A 17,417-nucleotide genomic window follows, 5' to 3' on the forward strand; every position below is an offset into this window, starting at 1 on the left:
GAGAGCTACACCGTATAGATAAAATTTTTTAACTAGTGAATTTTTTTGATTTTTTAAACATTTCCATTCACTTATCATGTGTACAAAATGTGCAACATCAAGACGAATAAAGGTAGAAATTGATGGTCTAGAAACGTGAGAAGTGTCACCAATAGCTCGTAGATACAAAGTATCAATATATGTTTTTATTGATTGATCATTAAATGCGAATGAGAGCGCGTTAATCAACGCTCTAGAGCTATCACAGCTGGCTTCTGTTGGCTTATGTGCTCCCATATAAAGCCAAGATTTTAGCCACCAGATTAATGTTTGTGTACTTTGACATTCTGTCAATAATTGATGAACAGAGTGACTTTTTTTATTAAAATTAATAACGATGGCGTATAAAAATATGTGACTAGATTTTTCTCCATTAAGGTAAGTTATTGGTTGTATGATACTACCAGTACCATCAATAGCTACTCGAGATATTTTATTCAATCTACAATAACGTTTATACGATACTAATTGATTCCGTGTGCTATATATGACATAAAACTTATCTCTCTTAACGTCTTGAATAAATTCAGGATATGATGGATCATATCGCATTTTTTCAATCGTATTCACGACATCGCGTCCATCTTCTGGCTTTACACCTAGTTTGTAATGGATGAATTCATTTTTACACTGTCGAACAATGTTTTGTTTTGGAAGAATAGGGGGTAGACGTTTATTGGTTTGCGCATGTAGAGCAGCTTGACGTTTTGTGTAGTTCCCAACTCCTTCATTAAGTGCTTGCTCCCCAATTTTGAGCCGTTCAAATTTACGAGTTGGTCTACGTATATCTTCATGGGGCTGGGCAAACGTATCCTTCGTTCTAATTCGGAGATGACAAGGAAAATTCGAAGGCTTTTTATCCAAAAAACAAAAAATTTGATTACCGCATATTTTACTTTGGCATTTCCCTCGTATAGTCAAATAATGAACACTCCCTTCATCAGGATAAATTTTACAATTTTTAAATGCAAAAGAGCAAGGCATGTAAGTAAGCAAATAAATTTTATCGGCCAATATACTTGTCCATTTGAAACGCTCTAATATTGTGTACTTCCTTTTTTTGTAACACACAGGTTCTTGCTCATGTAAAATTTTGAAAAGTTCTTCAGAAATAGGAAGCAAAATCGTTTCCAATCCTGGAGCTTCCCATTCACTGTCACCGGAATCAGACAAATTTTCACTCTCCATATCAGATGAAATATCTTCTTCAAACAACATGCTACTTGAATTAGTATCAATTACAGGAACGCCAACTTTTTCGCGAGCTTTTGTGAGAATTTGTCTTCTGTCTTCTCTTACTTCTCGATATACATCTCGTGCACTCCATTTATTATCGAACCGGAGACTCATCTGAATCCATATCTCTGAGCTTTTAATCGGAAAGTTATTGTCTTTAAAATTTCCTGACATAACAAATTCTTTGACCACTTCCACAGCGTCATTCACAGATACTCTTGCTTCCCTGGGCATCTCTGGATATCTTAAAAAAAAAACACACACTTTCATAAACAATACTGATCCATGTTATATTTATTATTAACAAATGTACATAAAAAAATATCGTTTACTCAAGATAAAAATTTAACGTATTATTACCAAAGATATTTTGATAGATAATTAAGTAGTTTGATAGATACCTTATTATTATTGTTATTATTATTACATCACAAATTAAGTAAAGTTTAAAATAATCTTTAAATACAGATATGAACAACAATCTTTAAACAATTTATTTATCCACGTATATACTATGTATAGACTGTTTTCAAGCAAAGTATATCGATGCCGATTGTCTTTTGTTTTTAAACTCTGTCGTGACTTTCTTTAGTTATATTTAAAATATCGTTTTTATAAAAATAATCATAGTCAGTGATTTTCTTTAAAAAAAAAAAGCGAAAAAAATTTTGTACTTAAAAAACATTTTTTATACCCCAAAAACAAAAGAAAAATTGAAGAGACAGTCGTCTTGATTATCGTTGTTTTTCATAATTTATTGGCGCGATTTTTAATTTTTAAATAAAAAAATATGAATCTATAACGCGAAATCGTGGTTTCATATTAAATCTCTTATATAATTAGAACTTGCCAAATATCTAATTAATTTTTTTTCATAATTTTTTAAGTACTGAACTGCAAAATTAATTTGACGAATTGAAAATAAAAATAAAAATTTTTTTTATACACGGATATTTTAAAGCTAATAATTTTATTTAAATCAACGAAACTAATATTTTTTTTTCAATTTATTTGTATTTATATTTTCAAAAAGTTAAAAAATTTAGAGATACATTTTTTTAAATTTATAATTTTTAATTTTCCTATTTAATCCATAAAATTATTTGATGTGATTTTATTTAGAAAGAATACGTCTCATGAATAGATACACATATCAATAATTACAATTAGTACATCATCGAGGATACTCAGTGGCAAGCTGTCAAGCATAACTTTACTGCAAATAAAATCAACTAATGTTGATTTAGGTTGTCCGATGTACTCTATCATTTTTTATTTGTCCAAGAGTATATTCTTTCAGTGTCTTAAATCAAAAAACAAATTAATTAATTAATTAATCTGAGACTACGTGTAATAATTCTGAAGCTTTAAAAAGAAAAAAGTTCCGATACTTCGAGTTTTTCGTAAGTTATTGTGACCACAGACAGATGGATGAAGTTCATACAAACTAACTGAGGACCATGGAAAATTTTTTTTAATAATTTTTTTCTTTACAAATAATAGAATGGACGTTCATTAACAATATTAATTGTGTTAATTAGGATATTTTTCTGTATATATATAAACTTATGTCATCATAAAATTCTATATGAATATAATAGAAGCATTTGACTTTCTTAAGTAAAGAGAAAAAACACAGCCTCAACTGCTACGCGTTGTGAAGTGTGCAAAATGATAAATGATTTCAATACCTTGTTTGTACATCGAGAGTAACAGCATCCCGAATTTGTTTAATGATATCAAAAGCATATTTAGCTGCTACAGTTTTGACAGACGCTGAAACGTCTGTTGAGACTTTGGACAACGATGATTTATCAGCGAATGACAAATTTACAAACTCGTGGTACGCATTCAAACCCATTGTTAGTAGCGTGACGCCCAATCTTTCTTCAATTTATATCGGGATACATTACTGTTTTTCCACTAGAATTAAAATTTAATTAATTATCATTATTAAGTTCGATTAAGTTATTTTTAAAAATGAAATAACTTCTACGTTGTCATTTTATTCTAAAATTAAAAAAAAATTTATTTTATAAAATTATTGGAAAAAAAAAATTTCTTCATCCATAAATTTATCTTCTTATTTTTTAGAATAGTTAACTACTTTAAATTTATTAACAAATTGCCTTTTGAAAAATAATCTTCATGTTGTCTATTTGCAATAATTAGACTTCAGAAAAAAATTGTCAAAAAAACATGAATAGAATTTTAATAAATTAAAAGGAAGAAAATTTTTTTATGTATACTTAATAAAGAAATTGAAAACTAAAATGAAAGAAGAAAAACAATTTTTGATTATCTTTTGTTATTTAATTTTTAATAAGTTTGTGACGTATTTCTTTATTGTAAGTGAATTCTAATTATTATGAATTTTTGTAAGTAATTAGTAGACTATTAATCCTATAATTGGTTTACAATACCCAGTCGTAATAATTATCTTAGTTAAATCTTATAAATATATTTTTCAATATTAGAATTATTTATGTCTAACTTACGATTTTATATCTTGTCATCTTTATAAATTTTTTCTGATAACACAACATGAAATTTATCCAACTTTTTGTAATTAATGTAATGTCACCCATTCCCAATAATTTACTGATAAAAGTTTTTGTTTTAAACGGCTCCAAGTCATCTATGTGCTCTCCGATACCAATAAATATTACAGGACTGCGTAGCTGCAACACTAATTCAATTTTCAATTAATTAAATATTTTAAAAATTAGTATCAGATAAAAATTAATGAAATAAACTTACGCTGATAAAGCTCCACCACCCTTAGCATGTCCATCCAACTTGGTGATAATAATTGAACCAACATTAACGCGATCTTTAAAAGCCTTAGCTTGAGACAAGCCTGAGCTATCGTTAGGTCCATCACGAATATAATATTATGTGGTTTCTGTAAAATAAAGTCAAACATTAATTAAAAACTAAATTAATTTTTAAATATAATTATAATTAATTTTTACTTACAACTGCATTTGACACTTGCAACATTTCTTCAAATAAAGTTTCTTCTTGTTTATGCCTTGTAACTTAGATTTTCTCCCGCGGTAAATTTTCACGGTAACTCATAATTCACTACGTTACACTTCGTCCATCTCAGCCATCTCTCGATCCCCAGGAACCCCGACAGGCGCCAGCCGACTTTTGTTTCACCGGTATCGGCAACCGGGATACGATAACTTAATTTTTATGTTCCCAGAAGACCAAGAGCAGCCTCGACGGTAACGGAATACCTCGGTGTCGCTCAGTTATGCAGGTTATGGAGAGAGGGTCGTGATTCGGTCTCTCAGAGGAAGCAATTTCTTTACAAAACGGGACTAAACGATACCTAGTACCATAATCGGTACTTCGAACTAACACCCAACTTTATTAACCGATAAAATAAAATAAATCGATATTAAAATATATCGCGGAAGCAGTCCCAAACGAACACGAAACAAAGACTATAGCTCAGGCCATTGTCTACGAAAATAGCAAGCGTGAGGCACGCCAGCTACGATACGAGAGACCAACTCGACTCCCAACACGATGCTCACTCTACGAGAGCTCGTAACTGACTCCCTTCACGGTATATCACTAACGCTGCCTAGCAGCGACGGCACGTCCGTCCTCCACGAGGACCCAAAGCCAGACCCTTCTTTAATCTGGTCCCAAGCTGGACTTCCACACAAAACCAAACCTTACTCTTTCACTACTCCAGCCAGACTGCCTCTCACCGTACCCCTACTACATTCATACCATTAGCTACATGCGCTCAACTCACTTTCACGCTACTCCCAGACATACAAACTCCACACTCATTCCCACTCACACAACTAGTGTCCCAGACCTACCAGCGATTCCGCTCCCCTGGGAGCCTTGACAGTACTCGCGACTACCCTCGAGCATCCAGCAATCGAGGCCTGTCAACCGCAAGCTACCGCATGAGCCTTCCAAACTCCCGTACTTCGGGGCGACGACATTTCAGTCGCTCCTCCGCGATAATCACCTCGCTCCAAGAGGCTGAACCTAAGTTCAGTCATCGGTAACTGACCGGGAGACACGTTACATCGGTCACTTTTCCGCAGTGCAGCTCGATATCCTCGAGACAACTATCTCACAAGCACACTCTCACGATAGTTCCCAATATTCCGAAATTACCGTACTCACACAATAAAACTCACGATATAACACAAATATACTACTACTGTAACACTACATAAAATGTAACGTTACAGACACCCCCCTCCTTAGAGACAGGCTCGCCTGGCAACCCTTCGATCATATTCGGTAACTCATCACAACTTTTCTCAAGCAATAAACTCAAACCAACCAATCAAAATTTTATATATGCCACAAGGCGCGAAATACTTTACTATCGGTCGCCCGATGTAACTGATAGAATTTATTTTTGCCCAAAGGGCGCGGGATAACTGACCTACAGATTTCTCTGACGGTAGCTCGGTAATTAGGTATTTTGCGATAGCCGATAAGATTGTCTCATCGCGGGAATAGGAACTTAACTTTACGTGACAGGTGAAAAATAACAAGAAGACTTGTATTTCTCTTACGGAAGTTTTATTTAACGTATATAAAATACGTAACGGAAAGTGCTTAGCGCACATAACGATATCGAAGCTCGCTTCGCTCAGCGACGCTTCCAGGGCCTCTTTCCGGGGTCACAACGGCCTAGCCAGGGGTTGTAAGCCCCTCGGCTCTCCCAGATGCCCTTGCAGGCTGGGCAGGTCCGCATTGTCTTCTTCATACGGCCACACCCACGACAGAACTCTCGGAGTCCCTTTTCGATAACGGCCAGGGGACACACAGTGTACCTGTGTCCCTCCTGACGGCAGTTCCAGCATGATTGCCTACTGGGGGCTTCCTCCTGGCGACATTTCTTCGACGGTCGCTCCTTCCGACCTTCTGGGGGTCCGTGTACAGTAATCTTTGACCCGTTCCCACCAGGTGGGGGTGGTATTGGTCCGGTAGGCATCGATAGTGGAGTCGCTGGTGGCGTTGGTGCGGGCAGTTGCTCACCCACCACTCGTGGACTCGCGGTAGAGGTCGAAGCTGAGGTGTTTGGCTTCGAATCCCGACGCTGCTTCCCTTTGTTATTTGGTAGTAACTGAGTTTGCGTTCCGACGCTGACCATTCTCGGTAATTCCTGGATCTCCCCAGGAGTCGCAAATCGGGCGCGGCCTGGAGTGGTGGCTTTCTCCAGCGCGCACGGTTGGCCATTTTGATGACCCATCTTTACCGCCGTAATCACCAGGCTTTGCAAGAGGCCTGGTCGGTATTCGTTTAGCCACACTAACTCCGCTAGATGAGGGCGGATGGCGTCCCACATGGGACTATCGTCGACTTGGTCGAATCTCGGAGGTAGCATTCCCTCCGGTGGTGGTTCGAGATCGACGCCGTTGGGCTCTTGAGCTTCCACGTCGTCCAGCCTCGCCTCGTCGTCCTCCTCCATGGGCTCGGTTGCGGTACCTTCTGAGCTCTCCTCCATCTCGAGGTCTATGACCTCGGGCTCTTCGGGATTCAGCATCACGCTGGCCAACTCGTCCTGGAGCTGTTCGATGCTGTCGTCTGCCATATCCCTAAACAGATTAGATTAATTTGAACGGAACAGAACCTTACTGGCTAATAGTAAAGTAACGTAAATAAAGATAACAATCGAGAGATAAACGGGATTTAGGAAGGATTTACTCAGGAATATTATAGGGTTTTAAATCTTGGACCGATATGGGTCCGACTCTTTCTCCTTCCATGGTTTCAAGTTCGTAAACTGTATCTGAAATTCGACGAGAAACCACGAATGGTCCGTGGAACGGAGTCATCAGCTTAGCTGTGACCTTCTTGGCAGCTGAAGATAGAACATGTTGCCGTTTCAGCACGAGATCTCCGACTTCAAAGCGTCTTGCGCGTCGGCGTAAATTATAGTGATGCGCTTGCCTCTGAAAGGCAGCTTCGAGAGCGTGAACGATAGACTGTCTCCATTTATTCAGTCGAGTCATTCGACTTACCCACTCTTCGTGGGGTCTCGGGACTACTTCGATAGCTCCCTCTACTTCTCGACGAAGAGAGATCGCAGCCTCTGGCTCTCGACCAAAATTAGCAAAAGCGGGAGTCGTTCCAATAGAGCTGTGAAACGCGGTATTATAAGCGAAACGAAACTCGTGTAGATGTAAGTCCCACTCTCGGTGGTCAGCACGGATAAATGAACGTATCATGGTTTCTAAAACACGATTCACCCGTTCAACGGGATTAGCCTGGGCGTGATATGGTGGTGTATTGGTCAATTTACATCCCACTCGCTCTGCCAGGGCTCGTAAGTCTTTATTCACGAACTCGGTTCCGTTATCGGTAAGTAATATTCTGGGAGCGCCCCAACGAGAAATAACTAGGTCTTCGAGAGCAGTGGCAATCTTTGCTCCAGTAGCTCGTCGAAGAGGATATATTTCAATCCACTTAGTATACAAGTCCTGTATGACGAGAGCAGCCGTGTGTCCAGATTTACTGGGCGTACCAGCACACACAACATCAGCTGCAATCATGACCCATGGTGATTCGATAATTCTTTGATGCATATGTCCAACGGGAGCAGCTTGCTCGACCTTGCCTCGTTGACAAGTGTCACACTTACGTACAAACTCGGTAATATCTCGGAACATATTAGGCCAATAATAACGGATGGATACCCGACGGAAAGTTTTTTCTACACCTAGGTGACCCGTCTGAGGTGGATCGTGATTTTCTCGGATGACTTCGACACGTCTCTCCTTTGGTACCACCAACTTCCACGCATCGAGATCTCCAATCTCATGATCCACGTGGTGGTTCGGCCGACAATAATATAATTTATCATCCTCGAGACGCCAATCAGGAAAGCGGTCCGGAACTCGTTCAACATCTCGGAATTTACGGAGATACCATTGGTCCTGGATCTCTCCAACAAAATTTAATTCAACGAGACCCTCTGGGATCCGTGACAGAGCATCTGGAACATGATGACAAGCACCACGTCGATGAACGATAGTGAAAGAATACTCCATCATTTCGAGAGCCCATCTTGCAAGACGGCCGGTAGGATTTTTCAAATTATTTAGCCAGCGCAGACTACTGTGATCGGAAACCACGGTGAAGTCGTAGCCTTCTAAATAACAACGGAATTTACGTATGGACCAAAGCACTGCTAAGCATTCCTGCTCAGTAGTGGAGTACCTTTTCTCCGCATCAGTGAGAGCACGACTTGCGAAGGCGATCACTCGCTCTTCTCCATCCATAACTTGCGTGAGCACTGCACCCAGACCAACACTACTCGCATCTGTTTGCAGCGTGAACGGTAACGAAAAATCAGGACAAGCAAGAGTTGGCGCAGACGTTAGTCGAGCCTTTAATAACTCAAACGCCTTCTCTTGTTCCTCACCCCACTGCCATACAACAGTTTTCTTAGTAAGCCGAGTTAACGGCTCGGCAACGGTAGCAAACTCGGGAATAAATCGACGATACCAGGAAGCCATGCCAAGAAATCTTCGGATTTGCTTGACATTGGTGGGCGTCGGGAATTCCATCACAGCTGAGGTCTTCTCAGGATCAATTTGAACCCCTTCACTGTTGACGACAAAACCGAGGTAACGAACTTCGGCTCGGCAAAAGACACTTTTTTCTCGATTAATGGTGAGACCAGCGGCCTTAATCCGCTCAAGTACCTTTTCTAACCAGTAAAGATGTTCCTCAAATGTCTCTGATACGATAATGATGTCATCTAAATAGACGAAGACGTGGGGATAGAGGTCGGGTCCAATCAGGCTATCCAGTAGACGTTGAAACGTCGCTGGAGCATTCGTGAGTCCAAACGGCATGCGTTTGAACTGAAACAGGCCTCGCCCTGGGACGGTAAAAGCGGTAATTTCCCGACTTTCCGGAGAAAGTGGTACTTGGAAGTACGCTTGGCTCAAATCCAAGGTCGTAAGATAGTTGGCTCGCCGTAATTGGTTGAGAATGGCGGCCATATTCGGGATCGGATAGGCATCACGCTTAGTTTTAGCGTTTACCTTCCGAAAGTCGATACAAAAGCGATATTTGCCATTCGGCTTTTTAACCATTACCACTGGACTTGACCAGTTGCTGGTAGATGGTTCGATAACATCATTCTCGAGCATGGCATCCACCTCTTTCCACATGATCTCGAGGATGGCGGGAGATACCTGATAATGTCGTTGTTTAATCGGGTCACATCCACCGACATCGATGTGATGTTCCGCCAGAGTCGTAAGACCTGGTTTATCGGAGCTTTCCGGTAGATGCGAGTCTAAAAATCGTTCCAATCGGTCGGATTCCGACTCGGTCATAGTCTGAAGACCGTGACACATCACCAATTGGCTTGATGGAGCCTCAGGAATGAAGGATTGTACCTTCGCGGGATCACTCTGAAACCACCATTTGCTAGCTGCAAAGTCGATAATTATTTTCGCGGCACGCAGAAAATCGAGACCAAGAACGCACGATTGAGATAAAGACGGCATCCAATAGAAGCGCTGCCGTACTTGCTTACCTCCGATTCCTATCCAGGTATCGGTGGCTGTGTTGACTTTAACTTCAAGTCCGTTAGCTACGATAACTCGTCGGGGGGCTGTTTGAAGCGCGGGAACTCCAAGCTGCGAGAATAAGGAGATATATTCTGGGCCTATGAAGGTCTTGCTGGCTCCAGAATCGACGAGGGCTCGGACTTTTACACCAAGGACCTCGATGTCGATATAAAAGGCAGTTGGCTCAGAGTCCAAACTCCTAAGGCCTTGAATAGTCTCAGCTACCGACACAGAGGTTAGTAGCTGAGTCGGGATCTTTCTCCTCGGCAATGCGGTAGGCGTGAACGCTGGAGCCGGATCAACGCTCACTGACGGGAGTTTCCCGGATTACAACGTGGACATTGTACTCGGGTGACCCCTGGGGTACCACAACGATAACAGAAAATCCTCCGAGGGGCGGTACACATACGGTGTTGATGGCCTGTCCCATCACAGTTCCAACAGAGCATCGGTGGCCCTGAGGTTGCTCCAGATCCAGCTCGAGGTGTGACAGTAGGTCGTGGAGCTGGTGTTGGGCTTGTTAGCCCCTGAAGTGGTTCGGGAAGGGCGGCCGCAGAGTCGCCTGTCTGTACTGGCTTAGCAGCAGCTGCTGGAGCACTTACGGGAGCTCGCGGGTTTGCGTCAGTCCTCCGCGGTTGGAAACGACGTCCGGGAACTATGGCATCCAAAATATCTATTGGAGGCTCCTCATCGTCAGCCTCATCCATTTGGACCTGATGTAAAGCCAGTCGTCGGGGTTTGGCCCGTCGAGGCCCCGTGTACGCGAAACTTGGACACATTGAGTCCTCAGGCAGAGGCGGAGACTTGTGATGCGTAACACTACGCAAGATTTGTTCTTGTCGCCCTGCCATAACTTCGAGAGCATCCAAAGTTAGATCTTCCGTCAAGGGAATGACGAGACGGTATGCTGGAAGTAAATTCCTGTGTACATAGGTGACTCGCTCCCATTCGCTCCAAGGAGGATTGGTACGAGAGAAGGGTCCCCACATACACGCGATATAATCACCCACAGGTTCATTTTCATCCTGGGTGCGATTCGAGATTTCTGCCCGAAGGGCGATCTGGTAATCAGGGTCGGCGAAACGACCACGGAAAGCTACTCGAGCTGTTGCCCAAGACGTAAAGTATATTGAATGAGATCGGTACCAGATGAGAGCGGCACCACTCAAAGCAAACTGTAATGCCCGAAGAAGATCCTCATCGCGAATCGGTAATAGTTGTCTACCCTCTTCGATACGGGTAATAAAATTCTCCACGTCCTCAGATTTTGTCCCTCCGAAGGACAAATTCCATCGTTTCATGGCTGAAAGAACAGCCGTAGCCGGTAATGGACGTTCCTGAGGTTCATCGATATCGTCATCGGTATCTAGCTGGTAATCACGTCGATTAGGATAGACGGGACGACGTTGTCCTTGTCTCCTTTGTCGCGGAAATTCATACTCGTCCCGGGGAGGTCCTTCCCGTTCTCGCCGAGGTCTTTCGTCTCTCTGCCGGGGAGGTAGTTCCTGGCGCGGCCTCCGATCAGCCGCCGGGGGTCGCGCTTGCCGAACATCGACTTCGATAGGAGCTGGATTCAACAGGGGTTGGACCCTCGGAACATTAGCCGCGATAGGGGGTTGATTCCCCGGAAGACGATTTGCTGGGGGTTGATTCACTGGTAGTTCCTCAACCACTTCGACATCCCGCTGGGACTCATGCGAGAGAACGCTTTCTTGGCTTCCGCCGAGGGACGGGTCTCTACTCTGATTCTCCGAACGAGAGGTTCCACTGGCTTCGTGGATTTCAATATTCGGTCTATCGGCTGGATTAGCCATCGCGATAATTGATTTCACAAAGAAAAAGTGAAATTAATATAGTATCACAAAAAAAAAATTTTTAATAATAAAAAAACAGTAATAAATAAATTCCAGCACACTCAATAAGAGTTTCGGAATTCGCTAAGCAAACTACTTGAGTTCGTTTACGATAAATTGATAACAACACTATTCAGAGTGTGTACGAGAGAGAAAGAAATTCCGAAAATAACTTCAGAAAAAAAAAAAATCAATAAAAGGAAGACAATAGTCTTGACGATATATTCTACACTAACGTATTTATTTAGTGTTCGGGAATTCCGAGAATCGGTCCAGCCCGTACACTGTAGTGTACACGGTAGCGAGACTGTTCGGTAGACTGCAGCGGCTGTCGCTCGCTTACCTGCTTGGCGCTCGGCGCTCGCTTGCGGCTGTCGCTCGCTCGCTTGCGACTGTCGCTCGCGACTAGACACAAAGGCCTAGCACTCATGTGACTATTTTTCGTGAGCGAGACAAAGAGGTCCGATTTCGGAACTCTCTTTGTTTTCGGTAATTCTTTTCGATATAACAAAGAGAAATTTCTCTCGCGGGACAAATAATGGATTTTTAATAATTAACTATCACTGCACACACACTGGGCAAGGTTTTCAGGAAGTTATTCAGGGATAATAGAAAGAAACTAGAAAGATTTTAGATTAAATTTTCTATCGAATAATTAAACAAAAGAAATAAAAAAAAAAAAAATAAAAAAAAGAATTAAATAATAATAAAAAAAAAATATGAAAGGAAAAATACAAAAAAACAGTTCTACCCACCCTGATTCCTAACTTTGCTTACTCGAGATGGTGGACTCTTTACGTAGGCCTCGGGAGACACAATCGAAAAGCACTATCAATTTCTACTCGTAGGAAATTCCGCTCGGGAAACAAAAACACCTTCAAATTAACTTTGAACTCGGTACTTACTACCGAAATTAACAAATAATGCGACAAGAAAACTTTAAATGAATACCGAAAGCACGTCTACTCAGCTTGGCTTCGTAGCAATAAGTGACGAGCTCAGCGCTCCCCACGCGGCTCGTACGGTAGTCGGTAGGAAGGAATAGCCAACCAGCGCGGGTCCTCAGGCCCCGTGACCAAACATGGCGGACTCTCCCGCCGTTTTCCGGTACTTTTCGAGAACGCTCGAAGTCTAGTCGGAACAGCGAACAATAACATTCTTTCGTGATGACGTCAGTCTCAACTTCTCGGAAAAATTCTTAACGGGAAAAACTCAAAAATTTTTGCAGGCAAATACCAGCAGTAAATACCTGCAAACTGATGTCATCGATAATATATACTAATCTTTTACACATCTATTGTTCTTTTACATTCTTTCCAAACCTTCTCGAATTTTCTTCACATACCAAATGCACACACACATACAAACAAATAAAATTCATACACAGACGTTACTCTAACGCAATTTGGCGGCTTTTCTCGAGAGCCAGCTTCCTCGTCCATCCCACAACTGAGGCCTGCCACACCCTCCTGACAACCTCACCAGACGATCGGCCACCAAACCCGCGAACCTTACACATACTCACACACAACATACACAAAATACTCAAATACTCACACACAACATACACAAAATACTCAAACTCACTTACCTCCCTCTGATCAACGTGGCCCCACGTTGGGCGCCAATTTGTAACGTAGATTTTCTCCCGCGGTAAATTTTCACGGTAACTCATAATTCACTACGTTACACTTCGTCCATCTCAGACATCTCTCGATCCCCAGGAACCCCGACAGGCGCCAGCCGACTTTTGTTTCACCGGTATCGGCAACCGGGATACGATAACTTAATTTTTATGTTCCCAGAAGACCAAGAGCAGCCTCGACGGTAACGGAATACCTCGGTGTCGCTCAGTTATGCAGGTTATGGAGAGAGGGTCGTGATTCGGTCTCTCAGAGGAAGCAATTTCTTTACAAAAACGGGACTAAACGATACCTAGTACCATAATCGGTACTTCGAACTAACACCCAACTTTATTAACCGATAAAATAAAATAAATCGATATTAAAATATATCGCGGAAGCAGTCCCAAACGAACACGAAACAAAGACTATAGCTCAGGCCATTGTCTACGAAAATAGCAAGCGTGAGGCACGCCAGCTACGATACGAGAGACCAACTCGACTCCCAACACGATGCTCACTCTACGAGAGCTCGTAACTGACTCCCTTCACGGTATATCACTAACGCTGCCTAGCAGCGACGGCACGTCCGTCCTCCACGAGGACCCAAAGCCAGACCCTTCTTTAATCTGGTCCCAAGCTGGACTTCCACACAAAACCAAACCTTACTCTTTCACTACTCCAGCCAGACTGCCTCTCACCGTACCCCTACTACATTCATACCATTAGCTACATGCGCTCAACTCACTTTCACGCTACTCCCAGACATACAAACTCCACACTCATTCCCACTCACACAACTAGTGTCCCAGACCTACCAGCGATTCCGCTCCCCTGGGAGCCTTGACAGTACTCGCGACTACCCTCGAGCATCCAGCAATCGAGGCCTGTCAACCGCAAGCTACCGCATGAGCCTTCCAAACTCCCGTACTTCGGGGCGACGACATTTCAGTCGCTCCTCCGCGATAATCACCTCGCTCCAAGAGGCTGAACCTAAGTTCAGTCATCGGTAACTGACCGGGAGACACGTTACATCGGTCACTTTTCCGCAGTGCAGCTCGATATCCTCGAGACAACTATCTCACAAGCACACTCTCACGATAGTTCCCAATATTCCGAAATTACCGTACTCACACAATAAAACTCACGATATAACACAAATATACTACTACTGTAACACTACATAAAATGTAACGTTACAGCCTACCACTGGTATCAACGATTATTATTTCATAGCCTTCTTTTTCAAACATTTCAACACCATCTTGTTTTATTACTACTGGATCTGATTCTATGTAGCTGGAAAAATTTTTAGTTTATTAATAAATAACTAGCAACCTTGCAGTCACTATGTGACTGCCGTGACTTGTGAACTATAAATAAATGAAATTTTGCTTTATTAAATAATGACTTGTGTTAAATTGTACTGTAATTTCTTAAATATTGACGTTTTTAAAGATATAAGCTCATCCCGATGTTACACTCATCAAGAGCTTTCATTTGAGTACCCACATGCATTTTTATATATTTTTCATACAACATATATATGTATAAATGTATGAAAAATTGATGTAGGTACTCAAATGAAAGGTCTCGATGAGTGTAATGTCGGGGTGAGCTTATATTTTTAAAAATGTCAATAATTCACAAGGTACAAGGTCATTTCTTAATTATGTATCTAGAGTATTTGCGAATGCAGCCTAAATACTTATCATAATAAATTCACTATCGGTGAGAATGGAATGAAACCTTGAAAAGGCACAAATTTAAGTCAAGATCTTTGCAATGACACTAAATTTCAATAAAAAAAAAACGATTTTATCATATAACTATCCTGGATACAAAATTTTTCTTATTCTCTTAATATAGATTGTCAACTCAATAATTATTTAATGCTAATTCTTAGACAATTTTTTAAACAAATATTTTATATTTAAAAAAATTAATAATACTAAAATCAACAGACATTTCACAATTTTTTTCATTTTTATAACAATTATATAATTATGAAAAAAATTGAGTAAAAAAATACATGTAGAAATAAAAAAAATTTTTATCAAAAATGACGTTTTAAAAATTATCAAAAGTTTGCTAATTTAAGTTTAATAATTAATAAATATTTTTTACCTCCCATAAAATGGTATTCTAGCTTTAATAGCATTTTGTTTTATTTGATCATAAGCACCAGCACGAAAAGTGTCAGCGCAAACCAAGCAAGCCTTCCAATTTTTCTTCAAATAATGATAAGCTCATTTAGTACACTTCGTTGTTTTACCAGCACCTTGTAATCCAACGAACATAATCATATTTGGACGACCTTTCACTAGCTGGTAAGCTTTCACGCCTGGATCGATCAACTAAAAGTAAGAATAATTTTGATACCTTGACAAATAAAACTAAAACAATAAATAAAAAGAAATATAAAGTACTTTGACGAGTTCTTTGAATACTGCGCTCTGGATCATCCGGCATTTATTAAGCCCACCCACCACATCATCAAAGTCACTGACTGATCCCACATTTTCACGGAGTTTTTTCACCAGACGAATGTTTACATCAGCTTCCGATAGTGCTGCGCATATCTCCTTCAGCATAGAATTTAATACCTGTCAAAAAAATGATTTATAAACAGATTAATTAGTCGGAGATTAAAAGTGAGTGAATATAATGGAAGGTGTTAATTTTTAGGTTTTAGCAAATTGATGGTCATGATGGAATAAATAAAAAACTAAATAAAATAATTGATGTAAGTTCCAACTGTTTACAACAATGTCATGTGTATATATTACCTCTTCATTGATGACAGTTGCATTGCTGAGCGACCGTAATGCGGACGTAATTTTACGTCCTAGGTCGGCTAACACCATTTTTCACTTATTTATTGCTTATTGTTAATCCGTAAATAGTTTATTGTACAAACAGCCTCTCAGGTATATAACCAATAATTCGATGACTGTGAGCGACGATATGATGAAAGTGTATAAATATAAATAATAGCTGTTATTTAGCTGTATAAATATAATCTCTAAAAACACACGAGGCTTTCTTTACTTTAATTTTCTTCAAATTTCTTAAATCTTCTTTAATTTTAATGTATAGCAATAAATAAAGTAAAGTAGTATCACAGTTATCACCTAAAATAATGCATTGTAAATATATTAGTGCTCCAACAATTTATTTAATGGCTTTGTTGTTGTTTCCTCATACAGGTCATCTCTTTTATTTCAAAGTCAATTTACTATATATAAATAAATGAAATTATTACAATTCAATAATAGTTGACTAATTTTACGTTATTAGCTGATTTGAAGTGATTTAATTACTTATTTGGAGGTTAATTTCAAAGTAGACAATTAATTTAACTGTATCACAGATTTAGTATATTGTTATGAAAATTATAAAGGATAGCGATACCTTTATCCTCCATAATCAGTGTGGCCAGATCGCACGATTTTTTTACCCCTTCTCTAGGCGTCGCGCGCGCCCGTACACAAGTAAGCGATGTGTGTCTGTGAGTCGGAAAGCCGAGCGGAGCCGAGAGAATCCGAGACACGTCGACAAATCGAGGGGAATGAAGCCCCTGCCACAAGACACAGAGGAGTAACTCACACAACAGTAGCTCTCTGTTCGTGTGAATTTCTCAGAATCCGATTTCAGCCGAAACATACAGCGGGAAAAATAATGCTGTAATTTTTATTAAAATAAATAAATAATGCTTTTTTGTTTACAACATATAGGTTTAATTTTTTTTTAATAAATGAAAAATAAATTATTTTTAATTAAAAGAAATTGAGAAAAAAAATTTTTTTAATAAAAAAAATTTTAATTAATTTTTTACGTTTTTATAGCAAATAGTTAATTATTATTAAATAATAAAAATAATAATAATAATTATTGCTAATACGTGTGGTTACTGGAAGTTCCCAAACGCAGTTTTTATATAAGTTTTAACATTTACCCGTTAAGCGGTCAAATGGCTCTGTGGCGTAAGCGTCAGCTTGCGACGACAAACTTTGTGGTCGAATCCTCGTCGGATTCAATTTTTTTTTCATTTTATCAAATATTTTTTATGCTGTTATTAATAATAA

The 17,417-nt window shown here is 40.1% G+C and overlaps 1 protein-coding gene and 1 pseudogene across 1 annotated transcript; both read right to left on the bottom strand.

Moving 5' to 3' along the window:
- On the bottom strand, positions 1-3,862 carry LOC123265253 (the record flags this gene model as incomplete). The annotated part of the gene is given in 3 exon segments (XM_044728933.1): positions 1-1,519; positions 2,967-3,198; positions 3,774-3,862. Coding segments are annotated over 2 exon segments (1,689 nt in total), but the record flags the coding sequence as incomplete, so codon positions are not given.
- Positions 3,139-16,577, bottom strand: LOC123266015 (annotated as a pseudogene).
- Positions 16,578-17,417: the final 840 nt, after the last annotated feature.

This window comes from Cotesia glomerata, linkage group LG5 (assembly GCF_020080835.1).
Source record: "Cotesia glomerata isolate CgM1 linkage group LG5, MPM_Cglom_v2.3, whole genome shotgun sequence".
In the NCBI taxonomy this organism is placed as follows: Eukaryota; Metazoa; Arthropoda; class Insecta; order Hymenoptera; family Braconidae; genus Cotesia; species Cotesia glomerata.